The 25,786-nt window shown below is 40.6% G+C and overlaps 2 protein-coding genes across 2 annotated transcripts in view; one reads left to right on the top strand and one right to left on the bottom strand.

Moving 5' to 3' along the window:
• Positions 1-25,786, bottom strand: part of LOC114309928 (ENHANCED DISEASE RESISTANCE protein (DUF1336)) — a 153,820-nt gene that overhangs the window by 70,614 nt on the left and 57,420 nt on the right. The window contains exons 9-10 of the mRNA XM_028255800.2: positions 20,752-20,852; positions 20,586-20,681 (exon numbers count right to left, since the gene is read on the bottom strand). Of these exons, the coding sequence (XP_028111601.1) occupies positions 20,586-20,681; positions 20,752-20,852 (197 nt within the window). The remainder of the gene's footprint in view (positions 1-20,585; positions 20,682-20,751; positions 20,853-25,786) is intronic.
• Positions 7,144-13,531, top strand: LOC145790377 (uncharacterized). The gene is made up of 5 exons (XM_082868110.1): positions 7,144-8,286; positions 11,465-11,530; positions 11,690-11,772; positions 11,885-11,996; positions 13,300-13,531. The coding sequence occupies exons 1-5, from the start codon at positions 7,196-7,198 to the stop codon at positions 13,529-13,531; spliced, it is 1,584 nt and encodes a 527-aa protein (XP_082724236.1). The 5' UTR covers positions 7,144-7,195.

The raw sequence follows: 25,786 nt of genomic DNA, 5'->3' as shown, positions 1-25,786 counted from the left end.
ATCCAGTGTCCTCTACACCGTTATGACACCACCATACAGTGTCCTCTACAACGTTATGACACCCCCATACAGTGTCCTCTACAACGTTATGACACCACCATCCAGTGTCTTCACCAATGGTCTGACACGACCATACAGTGTCACCTATCCTCTTTTATTTTTATGTATTTTCTTGTTTTGTAACTCTCTCCAAACTCAAGTTGGTTAGTTCCTATCCCCCTTGAGTTTGCGGGGGGCTGTTAAAACCTATCACCTACTTCACCCACTTAAACCTACTCCACTAAACCTAACCCACTACACCACTACCACCTCACCTACTCCACTAAACCTAACCCACTACACCACTACCACCTCCACTTCACCTACTCCTTACCTACTACACACTCACCCTCTTCTATATATAGGAATCATGAATCATTGTAAAAAATATAACATTATATCAATCAATAATACAATCATTTCTCTTTATACATTAAATTTCTACAATGTTTATGTCTGGGACATAGACAGACAACAAGTTAACTGGATACAAGAGACTACTTCTGCTCCTTCACTGCCATCTCCTGCTTCTGATGAGAGTCTAGGTAACTTTGAATCTCTTGAGTCCATTGATCTTGATGTTCCTATTGCTAAGAGGAAGGGTGTGAGATCTTGTACTCAACATCCTATCTCACATTTTGTGTCCTACTCTCATTTGTCATCCTCATATAGAGCGTTTGTGTCCAAAATTTCCTCTGTTAGCATTCCTAACCATTTTTAGGATGCCCTTGTTATCTCTGAGTGGAAACTAGCCATGATTGAGGAAATGAAAGCACTTACGAAGAATGGCACTTGGGAATTGACTGAGTTACCTACGGGCAAACGACCTGTGGGATGTAAATGGGTATATACTGTGAAACACAAAGCAGATGGGTCCATTGAGCGTTACAAGGCAAAACTTGCGGCAAAAGGGTTTACTCAGACATATGGCATTGATTATCAAGAGACCTTCGCACCCGTGGCTAAGATGAATTCAGTCAGAGTACTTCTCTCTATAGCAGCTAATCTAGATTGGCCGCTTTATCAGTTTAATGTCAAGAATGCCTTTCTCCATGGTGACCTCGAAGAAGAGGTATATATGGACATTCCTCCTGGTTTTGAGGATCATCAGATTGAAGGCAAAGTATGCAAGTTTCGGAAGTCATTATATGGTCTTAAATAGTCTCCAAGGGCTTAGTTTGAGAGATTCACTTAGGCTATGCTTAAATATGGCTTCAAACAGAGTCAGGCAGATCACACCTTGTTTGTGAAACATTCCTCACGTGATAAGACTACAGCACTTATTGTTTATGTAGACGACATAGTTCTTGCGGGCAATGATAGTGGGGAAATACCTCTATTGAAGAAATATTTAGCTAGTGAGTTTGAAATCAAAGACTTGGGAAGCTTGAAGTATTTTCTGGGAATTGAAGTTGCTCGTTCTAAGGATGGGATATTTATCTCACAGAGAAAATATGTGCTTGACCTGTTGAAGGAAACCGGGATGCTTGGCTGCAAGGCATGTGCCACTCCACTGGAACCCAATCAAAAATTAGGGAATGATGAAGGAGGAGAAGCTGTTGATAGGGGGAGCTATCAGCGATTAGTGGGTAAGCTCATTTACCTATCTCACTACCGTCCTGATATTGTTGTTGCTGTCAGTGTGGTTAGTCAGTTTATGCATGCTCCTCATCAGATTCATTTTGAGGCTGTCATGAGAATCTTGAGGTATTTGAAGTCTACTCCTGGTAAGGGTCTTTATTTTTCAAAGTATGATCATCTTCGTGTAGAAGCCTATACAGATGTTGACTGGGCTGGATCAGTAACTGATAGGAGATCGACTTCAGGGTATTGCACCTTTGTTAGAGGCAATCTAGTTACTTGGAGGAGTAAGAAACAGAATGTGGTTGCCAGGTCAAGTGCAGAAGCTAAGTTTAGAACTATGGCACAAGGTGTGTGTGAACTTTTATGGATCAAGTTATTGTTGAGTGATCTAGGTATTGATCAAACGTACTCCATGCGGTTATACTTTGATAATAAGGCCGCCATCAATATCGCTCACAATCCAGTTCAACATGACAGGACAAAACATGTTGAGATTGATCGCCACTTCATTAAGGAGAAACTCACTAGTGGTACCATTTGTACTCCTTTTGTCCAATCTGGTGAGCAACTTGCTGACATTCTCACCAAGGGGGTTGGGAATAAACTATTTCATGACATATTAAGCAAGCTGGGCATGAGAGATATCTTCGCACCAGCTTGAGGGGGAGTGTTAGCATATTATATTATTGTCTGAGCTTTTTTGGTTTGTAATTATTCTATGCCCTCAGGGCTCGACTTGTAATTGTCTCATCTTGTAAACCCTAATCTTCATTTATAAATAGGGGATGATATTCTATCAAACCCTAAGCTGGTTAATCCCTACAAGCTTCAGTCATAACCCGGGTCAGTGGTGCAAGGTGTCTGTATCCTGCCATCAACATACCCCATCTTCCCTCCACTCTTCAAAAATATAGTCAAACCCTGAGACCATGCCAGATAGTTCTGACCATTAAATAGAGAGATGGTGATTTTCAGACTAGGGTTGGGGTTATCAGGCATGGTAGTAGGTATAATGGGACTCTCACTCCTAGGTGTTTGAGAGGTAGGGGACACCTTGGTGGAATCTGCCATGGATACTATACTACCGAACCCGCAACAAAACTACAGGCAATCACAAACCCGGAAGGTGGTGGTGAAAGAGCAGGCACAATAACCACTATAAAGGCATAACAAAATTAGGAAAACATAAAGTTGTTTTTTTTTTTTTTTTTTTTTTGGGACAAACTGTGTTGAAGATCAAACAGAGCCTACACACGACATATCAGAGGTAAGACCAAACAGAGGTTATACCAGAGACTGAAGATCGACTGAAGATTAGGCGACAGAGGAGATCGACTGAAGATCGACGAAGTGACGAACTAAAGATCGACGAAGTGACGAAGTGACCAAGCAGAGGAGATCAACTGAAGATGAGGGAAGACTGAAGCTGCTCAAGAGACGATGGCATAGGAGAAGTCAACTGAGGCAGAGGGGCTACCAGGAGTAGTCAACACCAGCAGATGACCAACCCAGGTAAGTTTTGAACCCTAGAGTGATCGTTGGTGCTAAGTTCGACCAACAAGGGTGAGCCAAAACCCTAGACAGGCATCAACCCACCCGAAACTATGTGGGCCCTTCTCGGCTTGAGCCAAAGCCCCTCAGGGTGGAGTTAGCGTGAGGCGACAGAGAGAGAGAAACTGACTCCGGCGGTGACTGGTGGCTTCAGTGGTGGCTGGTGGCGCCGGTTTGTAATAGGAACAGTATGGGTAGCTAGGGTTAGGTGTTAGGGTTTAGCTCTGATACCATGATGATTTTAGAGAGTAAGCAACTTAGGGTTTGATTAGGATATCATCCACTATTTATATTAATGAAGATTAAAGTTTGTAAAAATTACAAGGGAGCCCTGAGGCATAGAATAATTACAAACTAATAACTCAGATAATAATATGATAATATAATATGCTAACAACACCGTCGGTTTCTTTTCTTTCTTCTTATTTTTAAGCAAACATAGGACAAAACATCTCCTAAACCACTGTGGTTTAGCTCAGTGGTCAGAACCCATGTGATAACCTTGTTCTGTGTTATGTTAATTACCCTTGATTATGATTGTGATTATATGCTTAATGTGATTTTGGGTGATAATTATGTTTTTGAAACTATATTTGTTCACCGTAGGAAAATCTGTTCAACTTACTGCTATAATTTGAAAATTGAAGACCGTAGAGACTACAGAAATTGAAATTGATTGTGTTATCGTGATTAGCGTGATTTTTAGAGCCTGTGGTGAAATTTGATTAAAAATTGATTTGGATCAAGATAATTAGATTGAGTTGATTAATTAAGCATAATTACATAGCTTTAATCAAAGTTGATTAGGCAAGCATATATATGGGCCTATTTACACTTATACTCATTCTTTTGAGCTCATATTTCATAACATGGCTGAAAATACACTCTAGAGAGAGAGAGACGATTTTAGAGAGAGAGTGAAGGCAAAATTGGAGATTTGAGCAAGAAGCTTGAAGGTTGAGAAGATTAACTCAAAAACTAGCAAGAATTTGGAAGATTTGAGCTTCTAGGTGAGTAATTGAACTCAAATTCATGAGCTTAAATTCATAATTGAGTGACTTCAAAGACAATTTGAGACTAAAGACAAGATTTAAAATGAGTACGATGAATTTGAAGTCTATAAACACATGCATGTAAGAGATTGCCATGAATTTGCATATTTAGGCATGAACATGTAATTCGTGTTGGTTTGAGAGTCATTTGATACATGCATGTAAGAATTATCATGGTATGAAACTCAATTCTAAGGATTCATGTTTACATTTGGAAGATATTCTTGGAACATGAAAGTTGTGGCATTAAATCATGCATACATGCCTAATTTGGTTGAGTCTCATTAGTTTAAGCGTCAATTGTACCATATGAGATGAAAGTAGAAGCTACACTTCAAATGCATGAAAAATCCTAGAAGATATAAGATTTGTTGCATGAGTTTTGAAGCTATGAAAGTGAATTTAATATAATTGAACTTATGTGATGAATTCATGGGAATGTGGGCTTCAAATCTTGTGAAATTGGCATTTACATCATGTTAGAGGTTGTATGGTTGACATATAGGCCATATCATGTAAGTTCCATTTTGTAGAGTTGTGTTTTGAAGCTCAAATAGCTTGCTGGAAAACCCAAAAATCAACCTCTTCGCTCGAGCGAAGGAGTTGCCACTTGAGCGGAAAATGAAGGCAACCAAAAGTTTTGCAGAGAATTGCACGATGGCTCGAGCAACAAATCTTGCGCTCGAGCAAACCCTGTTTTGCAAGACTCCTCACTCGAGCGTCAGAAGTCTCGCTCGAGCGTAAAATTCATGCAACCAATACTTTTACAGAGTTTTACATGCCGCTCGAGCGACCAAAGCTGCGCTTGAGCGGAGAGCCTTGTTTCAGAAATTTTGAAAAATTGTTTTATGTTTCGTTTTCCATTTTCTTTCATTTGTAAGCACTCTGAAGCATGCATTGAACATTGTAAACGAACTAAACAAGTAAGAAAGAGGCCTAAGAGAAGTAAACAAGTTAAGAACGGATTGAATTGCTTGTGACCCAATATGTTATGAAATGTGTAGGGTCAAGAGCAAGGGCAAATCCATCGACGGAACACTGTGAGTAATATCTTAGTAAAGATATTTTCAAGTATGTTATTTTCCAACTACCATTTCTACATAAAAGCCACAGATTTGCTAATTTGAATAGCGGATGAGTATTCGATTTGCCTAATGTTTGTATAAGGCTATGCGAAGGATATGAATTGGGCTTGAGGCTGTCTGATACGTTTAAAAGATTTTGATGGGCCAAAGGCCGTTTGAATATGAACGTAATGGGCCAAAGGCTGTTTGAACAAAAAGGTGATCATGATCTTGAATATGAAAGGTGCATGTGTGTAAATTGGGCCCGAGGCCGTTTGATATAAATTGGGCTCGAGGCCGTCTGATATGAATGAATTGGGCCCGAGGCCGTTTGATATGAATGAATTGGGCCTGAGGCAGTTTGTTATACTTAATGAGAATATCAATGGGCCTAAGGCCGTTTGATGTGTTTGACAAGAATGGGCCTAAGAACGTTTGACGTGTTTGACAAGGATGTTACCTATTAGAGAATTTCATTCATATAACCTCTTTGCTCTGGTATTATTCACTGGATTTTCGTTCACTCTTATTTATATGTATGTAGGTGAGCAAAGAGATGTCCAACCCCAGCCTCAGTGAAGCCTGTGAGAGGAGTCCAAGTTTTTGTGAAGTCAGCCCGAACGTCTCACGCACGAGACTTTGTTCTTGTTCTTTTGTTTTACCCCCTTTTTGCTATTTTGATGGATCTGTTGGATCACCTATGTATATAGACCTTCTGTTCGGCTGGCCATATGTTTGTATGATCCTGGATGAACAAGATGCTTATTTTGGTTTATGGTGTGACTTACTATTAAATATGTGGAAAATGTTTCGGTATGCCATGTAATCACAACTCTACGGACAAAATGTTTAAGACTACTTCCGTTTGGCCCCCGTTACTGTTATAAAGTATGCTTGGTTTTGTCTGAGGCCGCAGGTAATCTTATGATTACTGGCCGATTGTGACCTTAACTTACCAGGGCAAGTTCGGGTCATGTCAACCCTGCAAGATTTCTAAATGAATCTCTATATTCAATTTTGTTATCGAAATACAAGAATACATTGGTTTATATAACAATCTAACCCCAGAACGAAAAAAGAAATACGACTTATTTCAATATACGAAATATATATACTACCATATATACATAAAATCCCTACTAGATTCTCACACCCCCGCTTAAACTCAAGGTGTTTTAGCAGAAAATATTGAAAGGTTGCCAAGAAGAAACTGAAACCGAATAATGGTGTGAGTCTTGGTGAAGAAATCAGCAAGTTGCAGAGCCGAAAAGATGAAAGGAAGTGAAATAAAGCCAGACTGTAGATGCTGACAGACAAAGTGACAATCAATCTCAATATACTTCTTCTGCTCATGGAAGACAATGTTATGGGCAATCTAAATAGTACTGTGGTTGTCACAATAGAGAAAGGTCGGAGAAGACTGAGGGACACCCAAATCAAATAGAAGACAACGAAGCCAAACAATCTCAGCAGTAGCATAAGCCATAGCACGATACTCAGCTTCGGTAGTAGAGTGAGTGTTAAAATCCACCCACTACACCACTACCACCTCACCTACTCCACTAAACCTAACCCACTACACCACTATCACCTCCACTTCACCTACTCCACTAAACCTAACCCACTACACCACTACCACCTCCACTTTACCTACTCCATCTTCCACCTACTACTACCTACTCTTCTATATATAGGAATCATTGTAACATTCAATATATCAATCAATAATACATCAATTTTTACATGGTATCAGAGCTATAGGTTAAGCTCTTGGTGCTCTTCGCCTTCTGGCGGGCGGCAACTTTGCCTTAACCGCCCGCCAGACCTCAACCAATTGAAACCTCCAACACATACCTCCTCTCCAACCACCTTTACTCAATTCAAAAATCTCTCTTACCTTCTAAAATGGCCCTTCCATTTAAACTCTTGTTGGGTAGTCTAATAGTGATGAGCTCTTTGATGGTTAGCTATGGTGGAAACTTCTACCAAGACTTTGACATACCATGGGGTGATCAAAGGGCAAAGATATTCAGTGGAGGTCAGCTTCTGTCTCTGTCTCTAGACAAGACCTCTGGCTCTGGATTTATCTCAAAGAAAGAGTATCTGTTTGGGAGAATTGATATACAGCTCAACCTTGTTGCAGGCAACTCTGCTGGCACTGTTACTGCCTACCACTTGTCTTCTCAAGGGCCAACACATGATGAGATTGACTTTGAGTTTTTGGGAAACCTTAGTGGTGACCCTTACATTGTTCATACTAATGTGTTCACTCAAGGGAAAGGAAATAGAGAGCAACAGTTCTATCTCTGGTTTGACCCTACCAGAAATTTTCACACCTACTCCATTGTCTGGACCTCCCAGCAAATCATTTTCTTGGTGGATAACACTCCCATAAGGGTATTCAAGAATGGTGAATCAATTGGTGTCCCTTTCCCTAAAAACCAACCCATGAAGATCTACTCTAGCCTCTGGAATGCTGATGACTGGGCCACGAGAGGCGGGCTAGTGAAAGCTGACTGTACAAAAGCACCATTCACAGCATACTACTGGGGCTTCAATGTCCAAACCTGTACTGGTTCTTGCACTCCTTGCCTTTGTGATTGTCCTCCTCCTCTCTCCCTTCTCAAGATTGCTCCTGGCTTGGCAAATCTTTCTGTTACAGACTGTGGAGGAGATGACCCAGATCTCAAAGAGGAGACGGAAAAGCAGTTTGTGGATCTGTTGACAGAGGAGATGAAACTGCAGGAGACAGTGAATGAAGAGCATGCTCACCATATGAACATTACCTTTGCAGAAGCAAGAAGGGTAGCTTCCCAGTATCAGAGGGAGGCAGAAAAATGCAATGCTGCCACAGAGACTTGTGCCCAAGTTTGTCATCTTGTTAAAGCAAACAAATTCACTCTCTCTCATCTTTCCACTTTCAAACCCACAATCCTTTTTTTTAATCAACTCACTCCCTCACTTTCTTTAAACCCCTCTTTCCCTCACATGGGCTTGTCCCCTCTCTCTCCTCCGTTTGATTTCAAAATCCATTATTTTTATTTATTTTCTCCAAACCACTTTCCTTATTTCCTCATCTTTCATTTTGATTTCAAATATATTTTTATTATTTCTTTCTTTATTTTTCTTTCACATTATTTTTAATCTTTTTCAAATTCCATTCATACCATATAGCTTTGCACACCAAACCATAATTTATTCATCTCAGGGATCAACCCCGATCACAATTTTACACACACACAAAAAAAAAAAAAAAAAAAAAAAAAAACAACAACTACAAACCAAAACACAACACCAAAAGATTTGTTTTCTTTTCTGCAGACGGCCACCCACCGACCTCACTTCTTCGCCTATTCCGCCGGTCTTTTCTTCTTGCCACCGTCCTGGGCAGTCCTTGCCGGTGCTGCCTCCGTGTTTCCCACTCCACTGGGCACGATCACTACTCCCTGCTCCTCCACTGCAGCATATGGCGACCCTCCAAATCGGAACATCACGGTGGCCTTCCGCTTCAGCTCCTTATTTTCTGCCTTTAGCACACTTATCTCTGCTCGCGCATCCTTATACATGCGTTGGAGCAGAGCCAGCTGGGAGTTTAACTGTTGCACCTCATTTGTCCTGCTCTGCAGCCGGTGCGACAAGTTTGTGACCGCAGTCATGGTTTCCACACATGACTTCAGAGTATACTGATTAGCCTCAATATCAGTTTGCACCGCCATTTTTTGCTCCACCGACCGCATCGGAAAGTTCAACGGAGCAAACACAGAGGTGTTTGGTTGAGGTTCACTGGCTACCGCACCAGTTCTCTCTCTTGTTGACTCATTGAGGTCGGGAAAGAGAGTGAGTAGACCACGGGATGAAGAGGCCATATTCTGGGTAGCTGAACGGGAAGAAGAGGCCATGTTTTTTGGGTTGCTGAGTGTTTCAGCGAAATAGCAATTTCAGACTGATAATGTTCGGAAGGGTTGGTTACAGAGTGTTTCAAGATTTGCAGCTCTTAGAGGCAATCTCTCAGAAAACGAATATCTCTCTCAGAAAATGAAGAGTTTTTCAGAAGTTTTTTCCCAGGTTTTTTTGTCTTCGCTTCTGCCTCAAGCACAGCCTCCGCCTCAGTTTATAAAGACCCTGACGAAGAGGCAGACACGCGCATCATGCGCCTCTCGGCGCTTGCCGACAACATGGGCGCTCCTTTTGATAGGCACGCCTTTTGATGGCACGCCTTTTGAAAAATTGGGCACACCTTTTGAGGGTGCGACTTTTTAAGGGTCCGACAGGACTCTGTAAACTGTCCCGACATTGATTCCGGTTAGCTTTTACATGGGTCCGGCAAGACTCCGTAAACTGTCCCGACATTGATTCCGGTTAGTTTTTACATGGGTCCGACAAGACTCTGTAAACTGTCCCGACATTGATTCCGGTTAGCTCCTTCATGGGTCCGACAAGACTCTGTAAACTGTCCCGACATTGATTCCGGTTAGTTTCTACAAGGGTCCAGCAAGACTCTGTAAACTGTCACAACAACTGTTACAACATTGTCTGCTACAACGGTCCGACATGACCCCATAAACTGTCTTCTACATCGGTCTGACACCGCCATCCAGTGTCCTCTACACCGTTATGACACCACCATACAGTGTCCTCTACATGGTTATGACACCCTGTAGAAATTTAATGTATAAAGAGAAATGATTGTATTATTGATTGTTATGTTGATTATATCTGTCTATTACAAATGGTTCCTTATATAGATGTAGGTGTAGTGGAGTAGGTGGTGGTAGGTGAGGAGTAGGTGAGTGTAGGTGAGTGTAGTAGGTGAGTGTGTGGTAGGTGATGGTAAGTGTGTGGTAGATGATGGTAAATTTTAACAGCCCCCCGCAAACTCAAGGAGGATAGAAACTAACCAACTTGAGTTTGGAGAGAGTAACAAAACAAGAAAATACATAAAAATAAAAGAGGATAGGAGACACTGTATGGTCGTGTCAGACCGTTGGTGAAGACACTGAAAGGTGGTGTCATAACGTGGTAGAGGACACTGGATGGTGGTGTCATAACGTTGTAGAGGACACTGTATGATGGTGTCATAACGGTGTAGAGGACACTGTATGGTGGTGTCATAACGTTGTAGAGGACACTGTATGGGGGTGTCAGACCGATGTAGAAGACAGTTTATGGGGTCATGTCGGACCGTTGTAGCAGACAATGTTGTGACAGTTTACGGAGTCTTGCTGGACCCTTGTAGAAACTAACCTCCGTTGAATTTTCCGATGCAGTCGGTGGAGCAAAAAATGGCAGTGCAAACGGATGTGGAGGCTAATCAGTATACTTTGAAGGCATGTGTGGAGTCCATGACGGCGGTTACAAACTTGTCGCACCGGCTGCAGAGTAGGACAAATGAGGTGCAGCAATTAAACTCCCAGCTGGCTCTGCTCCAACGCATGTATAAGGATGCACGAGCAGAGATAAGCGTGCTAAAGGCAGAAAACAAGGAGCTGAAGCGGAAGGCCACCGTGATGTTCCGATTTGGAGGGCCGCCATATGCTGCAGTGGAGGAGCAGGGAGTAGTGATCATGCCCAGTGGAGTGGGAAATACGGAGGCAACACCGGCAAGGGTCGCCCAGGACGGAAGCAAGAAGAAAAGACCGGCGGCAGAGTAAAGAAAAAACCCGCCTGTGGATGTGGTTGTTTGGTTTGTTTCGTTTTGTGTGGTCGTTTTTTTTTTTTTTTTTTTTTTTTTTTTTTTTTGTTTTTTTTGGTGTAAAATTGTGATCGGGGTTGATCCCGGAGATGAATAAAATATGGTTGGTGTGCAAAGCTATATGGGATGAATGGAATTGGAAAGAGATTAAAAATAATGGGAAAGAAAAATAAAGAAAAGAAATAATAAAAATATATTTGAAATCAAAAATGAAAGATGGGGGAAATAAGGAAAGTGGGTTGGAGAAAATAAATAAAAATAATAGAGTGTGAAATCAAACGGAGGGGAGATGATATTTTTTATTTTTTTTATTTTTTATATAATAAAAAAGAGATATATATATATATATATATAAAATAAAGAAAGTGGGGAAAGTGGCGGTGGATGCAAAGTGGGTTGGAAAGTGAAAAGATGAGAGAGAGAAGGCATGTGGGTGGTTGTCCATTGTGGAGGACAAACATAGTGGGTTATATTATATTCAGAAAGTTGTCCATTGTGAATGATGGTTTTGATGATGGTGATGGAGGAGTGAGTGTGGAGAGTGAAGGGTATTGAAGAAGAGTGAGGAACGATGGGTCTGTGAGACATATGCTTGTGAGAGAAAAGGAATCTGAAAGAAAGAAGAGATGGGTGTTGTAGCTCTGGCAGATCACCTTCATTGCCACTTTCCAACTGATATGTAAAATTGAAACCATGCTGCTGCACAGGAGATTGGAAGATGGTGCATCCTTCTCTGACTACGATAAATCCACTATCCCCAAGATTAATGGCTTGCAAACTCCGCTGATTTGTAAGGGCTATGATGCAAGCTGTTGAGGAACCCTCGGCTTTTGTGATTGAGTGAGCTTTCTCCAACACCCCAGCTGGGTCAATGGAACCCTTCGGTTCATCTTGAATTGCAGCTACTGAATTAGACATGAGTTCACGGGCAAAATGCCCTGCATTAATACCAACATCTGCCCAGCCACCAACACCATCTGCTATGCCAATTGCTTGCTCATCTTCACAAATGAAGTGAGCATCCTCTCCACCTGTTTTTTCTTTATCAGGATGTGGAAGATAGCAAGATCCTGATTCTGGTTTCAAAGTGAAGGTATGTGTTGTGCAGAAAATAAGCGGAATAGGTTGAGGCCCGGCGGGCGGCTAAGGTGAGGTTGCCGCCCGCCGGGAAAGTGAAAATACTAGATTCTAAACCCGCTCTGATACCATGTAGAAATTTAATGTATAAAGAGAAATGATTGTATTATTGATTGTTATGTTGATTATATCTGTCTATTACAAATGGTTCCTTATATAGATGTAGGTGTAGTGGAGTAGGTGGTGGTAGGTGAGGAGTAGGTGAGTGTAGGTGAGTGTAGTAGGTGAGTGTGTGGTAGGTGATGGTAAGTGTGTGGTAGATGATGGTAAATTTTAACACACCCCCATGCAGTGTCCTCTACAACGTTATGACACCACCATCCAGTGTCTTCACCAATGGTCTGACACGACCATACAGTGTCTCTTATCTTCTTTTATTTTTATGTATTTTCTTGTTTTGTTACTCTCTCGAAACTCAAGTTGGTTAGTTCCTATCCCCCTTGAGTTTGCGGGGGGCTGTTAAAATCCACCCACTACACCACTACCACCTCACCTACTCCACTAAACCTAACCCACTACACCACTATCACCTCCACTTCACCTACTCCACTAAACCTAACCCACTACACCACTACCACCTCCACTTTACCTACTCCATCTTCCACCTACTACTACCTACTCTTCTATATATAGGAATCATTGTAACATTCAATATATCAATCAATAATACATCAATTTTTACAGTGAGCAACAACAGTTTGTTTCTTGCTTTTCCAAGAGATCAAGGAATCGCCAAGAAACATACAAAAACCAGACGTGGACTTGCGATCAGTAACATCACCAACCCAATCAGAATCAGCATAAAACCCACTTAAACCTACTCCACTAAACCTAACCCACTACACCACTACCACCTCACCTACTCTACTAAACCTAACCCACTACACCACTACCACCTCCACTTCACCTACTCCTTACCTACTACACACTCACCCTCTTCTATATATAGGAATCATGAATCATTGTAATAAATATAACATTATATAAATCAATAATACATCAGTTTTTCTTACATGGTATCAGAGCAGGTTTAGAACCTAATATTTTCGCTTCCCCGGCGGGCGGCAACCTCACCTTAACCGCCCGCCGGACCTCAACCTAATCTGCTTATTTTCTACACATACCTTCCCATCATTGTGTGTAGTTGCGCTTTTTTGTGGGTTTCCTTTTCTGTCTATAGACATCCCTTCCGTAACCAACCACATTGCATCATTTCCTTGCAAATGGAATCAAAGGAACCAGAACCCTCTTTCTCTTCTCCTTCTCTCTACTCTTCCAGATGGTGGTCGAAAGACACAGTAGCAATTGTGACAGGTGCAAACAAAGGTATTGGGTTGTCAATGGTGAAGCGTTTCGCAGAGTTGGGAGTGACTGTAATTTTAACAGCAAGAGACACTGAAAGGGGACTCTAGGCAGTGGAGTCTCTCATGGCTCAAGGTCTTCATGTACACTTCTTTCGCCTCGATGTCTCCGATCCAGATTTCATAAAAAAAAAAAAAAAACCCTCTGTTCCACGCCTGAACATCCTCCCCCCAAAACAAAAAAATATTCTCTGTTTTCTTTATCTATTTTATTTATTTTTTATTCTTATTATTATTATTATACAACACCACAACCATTCCCATCTACCAAGCTCATCTGCAAACCCAACACCCTCTCTCTCTTTTCACTCACTCTTCCACTACTTCACCTTTATTTTCCTTATTATAAAGCAACCAGTGGGCTGATGAATCTCTTATATATGTTTTATATATATACCCTTGTTATCTATGTTGTGCAAGTGGTTCACGTGGGCGTCCAGTTCTTGGCCCTTGTTGCGTGTTGTCTTTCTTGTGTCCACAGGTTTGCTTTTATTGAAGAAGCCGCTGATTATTATATACATACAATTTATCACTGAAAAAACAAAAAAAAAAAAAAAAAAAAAAATATGCGTGTTGTCTTTCTTGTGTCCACAGGTTTGCTTTTATTGCAGAAGCCGCTGATTATTATATATATACATATATCTCTTTTTATTATCCTATATTTCCCAAACACTCCACTTTCTTTATTATATATATATATATATATATATCTCTTTTTATTATATTATATTATATTTAAAAAAAAAAAAAAAAAAAAAATCATCATCTCTTCTCCCTTTGATTTCCAACTCCATTATTTTTATTTATTTTCTCCAAACCCATCTTTCATTTTTGATTTCAAATATATTTTTATTATTTTTTCTTTATTTTTCTTTCACATTATTTTTACTCTTTTTCCAATTCCATTCCTACCATATCGCTTTGCACACCAAACCATATTTTATTCATCTCAGGGATCCACCCCGATCACAATTTTACACAAAAAAAAAAAAAACAAAAAAAAAAAACAAAAACAAAAACAAAAACCAACAACAACAAACCACCACACAACACCAACAGCTTTGTTTTCTTTTCTGCAGCCGGCCACCAACCGACCTCACTTCTTCGCCTATTCCGCCGGCCTTTTCTTCTTGCCTCCGTCCTGGACGACCCTTGACGGTGTTGCCTCCATGTTTCCCACTCCACTGGGCACGATCATTCCACCCTGCTCCTCCACTACAGCATACGGTGGACCTCCAAATCGGAACATCACGGTGGCCTTCCGCTTCAGCTCCTTATTTTCCGCCTTTAGCACACTTATCTCTGCTCGCGCATCCTTATACATGCGCTGGAGCAGAGCCAGTTGGGCGTTTAACTGCTGCACCTCATTTGTCCTACTCTGCAGCCGGTGCGACAAGTTTGTGACCGCCGTCATGGTCTCCACACATGACTTCAAAGTATACTGATTGGCCTCAATATCAGTTTGCACCGCCATTTTTTGCTCCACAGACCGCATCGGAAAGTTCAACGGAGCAAAATCAGAGGTGTTTGGTTGAGGTTCACGGGCCACCGCACCAGTTATCTCTCTTGTTGACTCGTTGAGGTCGGGAAAGAGAGTGAGCAGACCACGGGACGAAGAGGCCATATTCTGGGTAGCTGAACGGGAAGACGAGGCCATGTTTTTTGGGTTGCTGAGTGTTTCAGCGACGCAGCGATTTCTGACTGGTACTTTCAGAGAAGGATTGGTTACAGAGTGTTACAAAGTTTCTCTCTCCGAAAACGCAGAGTTTTTCAGAGAAGGGTTGGATCCAGAGTATTTTCAGAGTGTTTCAGTCTGACAATGTTCAGAGGTTTCAGCCTGGTTTGGTTTCCACTGCCTCCGCATTGGTTTATATCGACACTGACGACGCGGCCGACACGCCACTCTGTCGCTTACGTGCCTCGCCGCATCTCCGGCTCACCTTTTGATGGCTCGACGCTTTCCGTCGGGCACGCCTTTTGATGAAGTGGACGCAACTTTTGAGGGCTCACTATATATATCCATATATATATATATATATATTTGGGCAGCCTATATACACCATCATACAGTGTATTTTTTAAGGGTCCGACAAGACTCTGTAAACTGTCCCGACATTGATTCCGGTTAGCTCCTTCAGGGGTCCGACAAGACTCTGTAAACTGTCCCGACATTGATTCCGGTTAGCTCCTTTATGGGTCCGACAAGACTCTGTAAACTGTCCCGACATTGATTCCGGTTAGCTCCTTCTTCATGGGTCCGACAAGACTCTGTAAACTGTCCCGACATTGATTCCGGTTAGTTTCTACAAGGGTCCAGCAAGACTCTGTAAACTGTCACAACAACTGTCACCACATTGTCTGCTACAACGGTCCGACATGACCCCATAAACTGTCTTCTACATCGGTCTGACACCGCCATCCAGTGTCCTCTACACCGTTATGACACCACCATACAGTGTCCTCTACAACGTTATGACACCCCCATACAGTGTCCTCTACAACGTTATGACACCACCATACAGTGTCCTCTACAACGTTATGACACCACCATCCAGTGCCTTCACCAATGGTCTGACACGACCATACAGTGTCTCCTATCCTCTTTTATTTTATGTATTAATCTATTTTCTTGTTTTGTTACTCTCTCCAAACTCAAGTTGGCTAGTTCTTATCCCCCTTGAGTTTGCGGGGGCTGTTAAAACCTATCACCTACTTCACCCACTTAAACCTACTCCACTAAACCTAACCCACTACACCACTACCACCTCACCTACTCCACTAAACCTAACCCACTACACCACTACCACCTCCACTTCACCTACTCCTTACCTACTACACACTCACCCTCTTCTATATATAGGAATCATGAATCATTGTAATAAATATAACATTATATAAATCAATAATACATCAGTTTTTCTTACAGCTACCAAATCCAAAGAGGAAGTGGAGGACAATAGTAAACCCTGAAATACAATACCTCGGAGATAGCGAATAATCCGAACCAATGCAGCCCAATGTGTGGAGCAAGGAGTATCAACAAACTGGCTAACCACATGAACAACATAGACAAGATTGGGACGAGTAACCGTCAAATAAACTAAACAACCCACAAGCTCGCGATATAAAGTGGGATCATCCAGGGGACACCATCAGTAGAGTTGAGCTTCACATTAAGCTCAATAGGTATATCAAAAACCTTAGTATCAGTAAGACCAGCATAGTGAATGACCTCATTAGTATACTTAGCTTGAGACAGAAAATAGTTCTTTAGAGAAGAAACAACCTCAATACTAAGAAAATACCGCAATGGACTCAGGTCTTTCATTTTGAAGCTGCAGAAGAGATGCTGCTTGACCTTAGAGATAGCAAAAGAGTTAAGAGCTAGTGATGATCGTATCATCCACATAGAGTAAGAGAGCAACACAACCAACCGGTGTACGTCTTAGAAACAAAGCAGAGTCGGAAGTAGAAGGATGAAACCCAAGCTCATTAACAGCAGTCTGAAAGTAATCATACCAAGCACGAGGAGACTGCTTCGAACCATACAGAGCACGCCGAAGACGACAAACCTGTCCAGAGGAATGGTGAAGGCCAAGGGGAGGACATATGTAAACCTCCTCAACGAGATGACCATTAAGAAAAGCATTCTTAACATCCATTTGATAAAAAGGCTAATGGCAAACAGCTGTGACAGAAATGAAAGTACGGACAGTAGTCATCTTGGCAATAAGGGCAAAGGTCTCCTCATAATCAATACCATACTCCTGTGAAAAACCCTTGGCAACCAGACGAGCTTTGTAGCGCTCAAGAGAACCATTAGAATGAGTCTTAACTCTGTAGACCCATTTGCAATCAACCAGATTTTTATCAGCAGGCAAAGGAACCAATTCCCAAGTACTAGTTTTCTATAAAGCAGACAACTCATCCTCCATAGCTTGAACCCAATGAGGATCCTAACAGGCCTCCTTTTAAGACTGAGGTTCTGAAAAAGAGTGAATAGCAGACAAAAAAATACGATAGGAAACAGAAAAACATGTATTAGACCAACCCAACATATTTGGAGGATGACGCACTCGAGTAGGATCAGCAGCAGGGGTAGAGACAACCAGTGAAGGAGGAACCTTGCGACGAGAATAAACTAACAACGGAGGAGGAGAAGAAACCAAAGGAGAAGCAGCCAGAGGTGAAGCAGGAGGAGAAGATGGAACAAGCTTAGGGGGAACTGTGGAGATGTACTCATCAGACGGGACCTCAGAAGGAAACGAATCAATATGAACCAAATCCTCTTTGAAAACTGGGGCGGTGAGAGGAGGAAGCTGAAAGTAAGGTAGACGTTCAAGAAAGGCAACATGGCGGGAGACATAAGACGACGGGAAACAAAGTCATAACAACGATAACCTTTCTGAAGGAGACTATAACCCAAAAAGACACATAAGACAGACTGGGCACTAAGTTTGGTCCTATCTTTACCGCCGGGGAGGGAGGGGGGGTAAAAGAACAAAAGAAGTAGACCCAAACACACGAAGGAGAGAGTAATTGGGAAGTTGAGAAAATAGAGCCCATAAGGAGACCGAGCAGAAAGAAAGGGGGTACGCATACAGTTGAGAAGAAATGCAGCAGTAAGAACTGCCTCACCCCAAAACGGAGCCGGAATGGAAGCAGAGAGAAGGAGAGATCTAGCTGTTTCAAGGAGATGACGGTGTTTACGCTCAGCTCGACCATTTTGGGCAGGTGTATCAGTACAAGAAGTTTGGTGAATGGTACCCAATTTGGCCAAGTATTCACATAATTCATTTTTAAAGTATTTCCCACCCAAGTCAGACCCTAACAATTTAATAGTATACTCAAACTGTGCAGTGATCATAGACTGGAAAGTATGGTATATCTGGTAGAAGTCAGACTTATGAGTCATAAGATAAACCCAAGTGTAACAAGTGCAGTCATTAACAAATGACACATAATAGGCAGAACCCCCTTTGGTGAGAATAGGATAAGGGTCCCAAACATCAGTATGAAGTAAAGAAAATAGTATATCAGATATAGAAGTACTTTTATGAAAAGATAAGGCTATCATTTTGGCAAGTTTACACCCCAGACATTCAGTAAGTTCACTAGGAGAAACTTTACCCAATATACCAAACTGAGCTACAGACCGTAAGCGATCAACAGACAAATGCCCTAATCTAGAATGCCACAAGTAGAAAGGACTAGACAGAGAATCTAACTGAAAAGAAGAAAGGGCAGTCAGAGAGGTTGTCATAGACAGATGCAAGCTCTCCAGCACATAGAAGTCTCCAACTCTACGACCGGTCCCAATCTGTTACTTAGACATCCGATCCTGCACAGAATAAATAGAAGAAGAAAATATAACATCAAAACCAAAGGCATCAAGCTGACTGATAGATAATAAACTGACATGAGGAACATAAAGGACAAATGCAATAGAGACAGCAGACATAGCAAACGGTGGGACAGACCCAACAGATACAACAGACATACTAGACCCATTAGCAGCATTGACAGTAATAGAAAAGAGGGGAGGAGTACAATTTTGAAGTAAAGAGAGATGGGGAGTCATATGATGAGAGATACCAGAGTAAAAAATCCAGACAGACGAAGAAATACCTGAAGAAGACCTAAGCAAACCGAAATGAAAAAAGGAAACAATAGCGGCAGACGAGGATGGCTGGGAGGTAGACAATATGCTGAAACTAACTAATCTGAGCAATCAAGGAAGCTAAGTCAGGATCAGGAGCCGAAACAGATGCAGTAGACGTAGCAGGAGGAGCCCGGAATTGATTCTGAGATCGCTGAAAAGATGAGGCAAGCAGACGTCCCTTCTTGGGACAGTGGTACTTCTAATGGCCCCTCTGATGGCAGAAGGCACACTCATCAAAAGCCAGAGACATTGTAATAACCAAAAAGCTCAAGGATTCAAGTGTAATAACCCAAAAATAGAACCAGAGAGATCAAATTTATAATAACCAGAATGTTGACCCAAGGACCCACAAATATTCCCAAGTCAGATGGACAGAACTAGAAGCACCAACCCACAAACATCCCAAGTAGAATCACAAACAGAGAGAGAAAGACTGAATGCGAGAGATTGAATCACAAACTGAGGCAGAGAGATTGTCCTTGCGAACTGAAGTGAGAGAACCGAGAACCAGATGAACCGAGAGAGTTCGCGTCTGCGAGATCGAATCCCAGAAGTTGATCAAGAAGTCGAACACGTGACCAGAGAGCCACGGACAGCTCGCGACCCGACAACCAAACTAAAAGCCACGAATGGCGACGAATCCCAATTACGGAAAGATAGATGGCCACGAACTAGTGGCTGGAACGAAAGGGTTGGTTCGAACTCAGATGGGTTGCTCGATCTCAGATAAGGACTAGAGCCAGCGAACAAGATCAAGCCAAGATCAAAACTAGAGATGATTTCGAACCAGAGGGTGAAAGTTTCGAACAATCAGAGGTGAGAACTAGGGTTTCAGACACAACTCTGATACCGTGTAAGATTTCTGAATGAATCTCTATATTTAATTGTGTTATCGCAATACAAGAATACATTGGTTTACATAACAATCTAACCCTAGAACGAAAATGGAAATACGACTTATTTCAATATACAAAACATATATAATACCATATATACATAAAATCCCTAATAGATTCTCACAAACCCATGTACCTTATTAAGAGGTCATGGGTTTGACTCCTTTACTCCCTTTCCAATGTACCAATAAAAGAAACATCTTCTGCAAATACAAGCCAGTTTACGACTCCAAATGGATGAACGATTCCAAATACCTCATAACAATTAAAAATATAAAGTAATTGCGAGGACACGTCATCTGCATCGTCAAAGTTAGTAAAGTATAAATTCAAGCCACATAACATAACCCATTTAACACAGTCAACCCAACTAAATGAGATTACCAGGTAAATGTCAACGAACACAAATGACATATGCAGCATTAACTTGCTTTTTCTTGTAAATCAAGCATTACAGTCAGAGAGTTAGCATATTTATAACAACTTTACCCAACTTAAAATCAATTTAAGTAATCACAAACTAGATAAAGACGTTTAACAACCTTACCTTTTTAATTGTCTGTTATCGTATGTTGAATAGACAACATCATAGTGTCCATTCACGGAATCAACTAACTCCAAGTAACCAGTCAACATATCCCACCTGCAAAGATAATTATTAGACAGATTGAAGTATTACAGTCTTGCACCTAGAAAATATCTGTGCAGCTTACTCGCATCTTTGATGTCGGTCAACATTCAGAACCACCTCAAAAACAGTATCTGCACTTGCATCAACAACACCAACGGCCTTCACAAGAACAGTTTTACCACTCTACAAAAAAAATAAAAAAATAAAAAAAAAAAGTAAATTTTAACTAGAACCTAATATTTTAAGCCAAATTGTTTACATTTCTCTCCTATCTCAAAATAAAACAAATATTAGGAAGTGTAATTCATTAAAAGCATCAGAAGAAAAGAAAGCTCTGTGACAAGAATAAGAGCAAACACTTACAAGCAATAAATTTGACACATTGGCATACCTTTGAAGGCACAATTGGGAATTCGAAAGCTTAAACTTCTGTTGCATAATTTTCATTTTAGCCGTAGAGAATTTTTTGTGAATCTTGTATATTTAATATGAGACATCAATTTTGCGTTAAGCCTCTTTGATCATATATAATTCTAGTACAACAACTTTTGGCATTTTTCAATACAATAATTTACAATAAAAAAAAATTCTAAATTCTTGTATCTGTAGGGGGAAAAAAAAAAAAAAAGAGATAATATTTATATTAAAAAGGTACCTATAATAACAGAGTAGGATAATAAATGACTTAACTATGTTCATTTTCATTTCACCTCTCTATCTCTTCTCCTCTCCTTCCTACTTAGATTTCTTATAAATTTAAGATTTTTCTTTATTCTCAAAATATTCTTTTAACACGCATAAAAAAATAAAAAATGTAAATAGAAATACGCCTTTTCTTGAAAAGATCATTGATGATTCAATTGTTCCAATCTTGGTACCTCTCAAGCTCATTTGGAATGCATATATGCCCCTCAAGATTAAAGTGATTGCATGGACTTTGGCTCATTACCCTACTACTATGTCATTATGGATGAGATGAGGGTGTTTCAACTAGCGGAGTTGGATTGGGTTGCACCTTCTTTTAATGTTCATATATGTTTTGCATTGATTAAGAGCTCTTTGGGATTGTGTATGTGCCATTGTTTGGGTTATTTGGTTAAAGGAATGCAAGAGTTTTTTACCATAAATAAGAAGACTTAAGGGTATATTTGATAAAATTTGTTATTTGGCTTCTTTTGTGGGCTTTAGCATTCCTACATTCAAGAAAATTCCTTTATTTTTAATTTCTAGGGCCTGGAGAGCCATATCTAGTAAATGTTTCTTGAATTTCTTTCATTTTTTTAATGGACATCCCGCCCTTTGTACCTCTTTTGTATTTCTCCTCTTTTTATTAATAAATTTCTACTTATTGCTAATAAAAATAAAAACATGTTAGATACTCTTAACAGGTGTCGAAATTGACAACTTACGTAAAATAAACCTTGTATTACTAGAATAATAACAAAATAATTACAAAAGACAATAAGTAACTGTTAGATAAACCCTAATCAAATAACAGAGTCTAAACTACTCTTAAGATAATAATAAAATACATGAATACTTAACATAAACAACTCATTGTTACAAAATGTTTTTTAGTGTCTCAGAGAGAAAAGAAGGGATTTACATATGATTTTTATAGATCTAGAAAAAGCTTGTGATAGAGTGCCTAGAGATATAACAAGATGGTTGTTGGAGAAAAAAGGTGTGTAACCAAATGGTATACTGATGCGCTAAAAAACATGTATAATGGAACTGTGACTACAATTAGATCGCCTGCAAAAGAAATTAGTGAATTCCCAATCATTGTATGGTTGCATCAAGTGTCAGCTTTAAGCCCTTCCTATATGCTTTAAGGGGTTGTTTGGAAAGTGCTAGACTAGTATACTTTTTGACTTTTTACGAAAAAACATAAAATATGGATCCGGTTTGAAGTGATGTGGTAGAGAGATTATGTGACCCAAATAAGATGATTGTGGTCCAAATAGGATAATGTGCTAAAATAGCATATGCTATTTTAGCACATGCCAAACAAGCCCTTAGTCATGGATGAATTAACTATACATATTTAGGATGACATCCCATGGTATATGTTGTTAACTAATGATATCATTTTAAGTAGATGAAACTAAGGAAAGAATTAACATTAAATTAGAAATTTGAAGATGAGAACTTGAGTCAAAAGGGTTTAAAATTAGTAAAAATTAAATTGAATGAAATAGATGTAACTTTAGCAACAATGAGGTGGAAATAATGGAGAATTGAAGATTGAAAAACATGAGATAACAAATAGTGAACATTCACTACTTATGATCAATTGTTAATAAGGATAGTAGTTTGGCCACGTTAAGTCACCAATTGCCCCAAAAGTTTAAGCTGTTAGGGAATAGGCCCAACAATCTATGTCAAGCTATCCAACAAAGATACTTGAACCCAAGACATTTCTCAACTTGAGCTTTGATACCATTTTAAGTCACCAATTGCCCCAAAAGCTCAAGCTGTTAGTAAATGGACCCAACGATGTATATCAAAATATCTAATAGGCCCAAGTGGAGGATTGTGTCTAGCATATTATGTGATCAACGAATACTAACAAAATTAAAAGAAATTTTTTATAAAACAGCTATAAGGCCAACAATGCTTTACGGGAAAGAGTGTTAGGCAACTAAGAAACAACATGTACATAAAATTAGTGCAGTTAAGATGAAAATGCTTGGATGGATGCGTGTAATACTTGAAAAGATATAATTAGAAATTAATATTGTTAGCATATTATATTAGCCGAAAGTGTTAGCATATTATATTAGCCAAAAGTTACACTAGGGTCTGTAATCATTTTATGCCCTCAGGGATCATCTTGTAATTGTATTTCTTGTAAACCCTAATCTTCATTTATAAATAGGGGGTGATATTCTATCATACCCTAAGCTGGTTACTCAAGCTTCATAGTATCAGAGCTTAAGCTCTAGGGTTCGACCTTACCTAGGTTGGTCCTCTGCTGGGTCGTTCTCCAGTTCGTAAGCAGTCGTCGCTCAGTTCCTCAATCCCTCAGTCCCTCAGTTCATCAGTCGCCAGCAGCCTTCGTCTTCATCAGTCTTCGTCTTCGTCTTCATCAGTCTTGGTCCTCTGCTGGGTCGTTCTCCAGTTCGTAAGCAGTCGTCGCTCAGTTCCTCAATCCCTTAGTCCCTCAGTTCATCAGTCGCCAGCAGCCTTCGTCTTCATCAGTCTTCGTCTTCATCAGTCTTCGTCTTCGGCTTCATCGGCTTCGGCTTAGTCGTCTTCGTCTTCATCAGTCGCTCGTCTCTGTGTATGTATGATATACCCTCTGTTTTGTATACCACCGTCCTAATACATGTATAACTATATGTATATATATATATATGTAAATCAGTAAACATTTCTATATATATATAAATCAATCAGTAAATATATATATATATATAAAAATATATATATATATATAAATAAATAAAAAAATAAAAAAATAAAAAAATAAAAAAAATAAAAAAAAAAACAAAAAATAATAAAAAATAATAATAATAATAATATGATTTCTTAAATTTGTTATGCTCTTATAAGTGGTCATTGTGCCTGTTCTTTCACCACCACCTTCCGGGTTTGTGATTGCCACTAGTTTTGTTGCGGGTTTGGTAGTATTGTATCCATGACAGATTCCACCAGTGTGTCCCCTTCTTCTCAAACACCAAAAAGTGAGAGTCTCATTCTACCTACTACCATGACTGAGAACCCCAACCCTAGTCTGAAAATCACCACCTCTCTATTTAATGGTCAGAACTACGTAGCATGGTCTCAAAATTTGACTATGTTTTTGAAGAGCTGAGGGAAGATGGGGTATGTTGATGGCAGGATACAGGCACCTAGTACCACTGACTCAGGTTATGACCAATGGGAGATTACCAACTCTTTGATTATGAGTTGGCTTATCCATTCGATGGTTCCAGAACTTGGTGAGGGCTACTTGTCTATGGAGACTGCCCAGGACGTTTGGGAGGCTGTGGCTGTTACCTATTCCTGCAAAGGGAATTTTTCACAGGCATTTGAGTTGCGCCGCTCTATTGAGAGCTCACTTCAGGGAGAGCAGACTGTTCTTCAGTATTTCACTTTCCTCACCAACGGCTGGAAACGCCTTGACCACCTGGAAGACTATAAGCCCATTTGCCCTACTGATTCTGTCGGATACAAGAAGTTCATCGCATGGGAACGGGTCTTTAAATTTTTGGCCGGCCTAAATGTGGAGTATGATCCAGTTAGGGGTCGAGTTCTGAGTATGGACACTCTTCCTTCACTTCAGGAGGCATTTGCCTATGTACAGAATGAGGAGAGTCGCCGGTCTGCTATGATGTCCCCAGTCTCTACTGACCGTTCCGCATTACTGTCTACTCCTCGAGATGGCCTCAGCCTGCCTCCTCCGTCTGCTGCTAAGGAGTCTGTATTCTGTGATTATTGCAATAAGCCGCGGCATACTCGTGAGACGTGTTGGAAGCTTCATGGGACTCCATCCGGGGGTCAAGGTGATCGGTCTGGTTCTCGAAGAGGTCGGTCAGGCCAATCTAGAGGACGTGGTTCCTATTCCCGGGCTCATCAGTCTAGTGCCGTTGATACCCTTGATTCTAATTCTACTTCTGTTACCCAAGCTTCTGATACTGAGCTGGAGAATGCTTTGCGCCAATTGTTGGACCGCCGATCTTCTACTGCTCTCAATACTGCTTCCTCATCCTTTGCCCGCTCAGGTAACTTAGCATCTTCTCCTTGTGCTTTCCTGTGTCATAAATCTTTGCCTTGGATTATTGATTCTGGTGCCTCAGATCATATGTCTGGCTCCTCTGATCTTTTCTCTGTCTATAAGCCCTCCTCAGGTCAGGACAAAGTTAGGATTGCCGATGGTACTGTTTCTTCCATTTCTGGAAAAGGTTTAGTCCAAGTCACTCCTACCATACATCTATCTTCTGTTCTCCATGTTCCCAAGTTTTCTGTTACTCTGTTATCCTTAAGTCGTCTTACCCAGGATTTAAATTGTAGTGTGACGTTTTTTCCTGATCATTGTCTTTTTCAGGACCTTGTCACGGGGAGGACGATTGGCAGTGGTAGTGCAGAAAATGGTCTCTACTTCCTAGATC

Source organism: Camellia sinensis, chromosome 5, assembly GCF_055761805.1.
Source record: "Camellia sinensis isolate YWXY chromosome 5, ASM5576180v1, whole genome shotgun sequence".
Taxonomy (NCBI): Eukaryota; Viridiplantae; Streptophyta; class Magnoliopsida; order Ericales; family Theaceae; genus Camellia; species Camellia sinensis.
The sequence above is the reverse complement of the archived record's forward strand: the minus strand, read 5'-3'. Positions and strand labels throughout refer to the sequence as shown.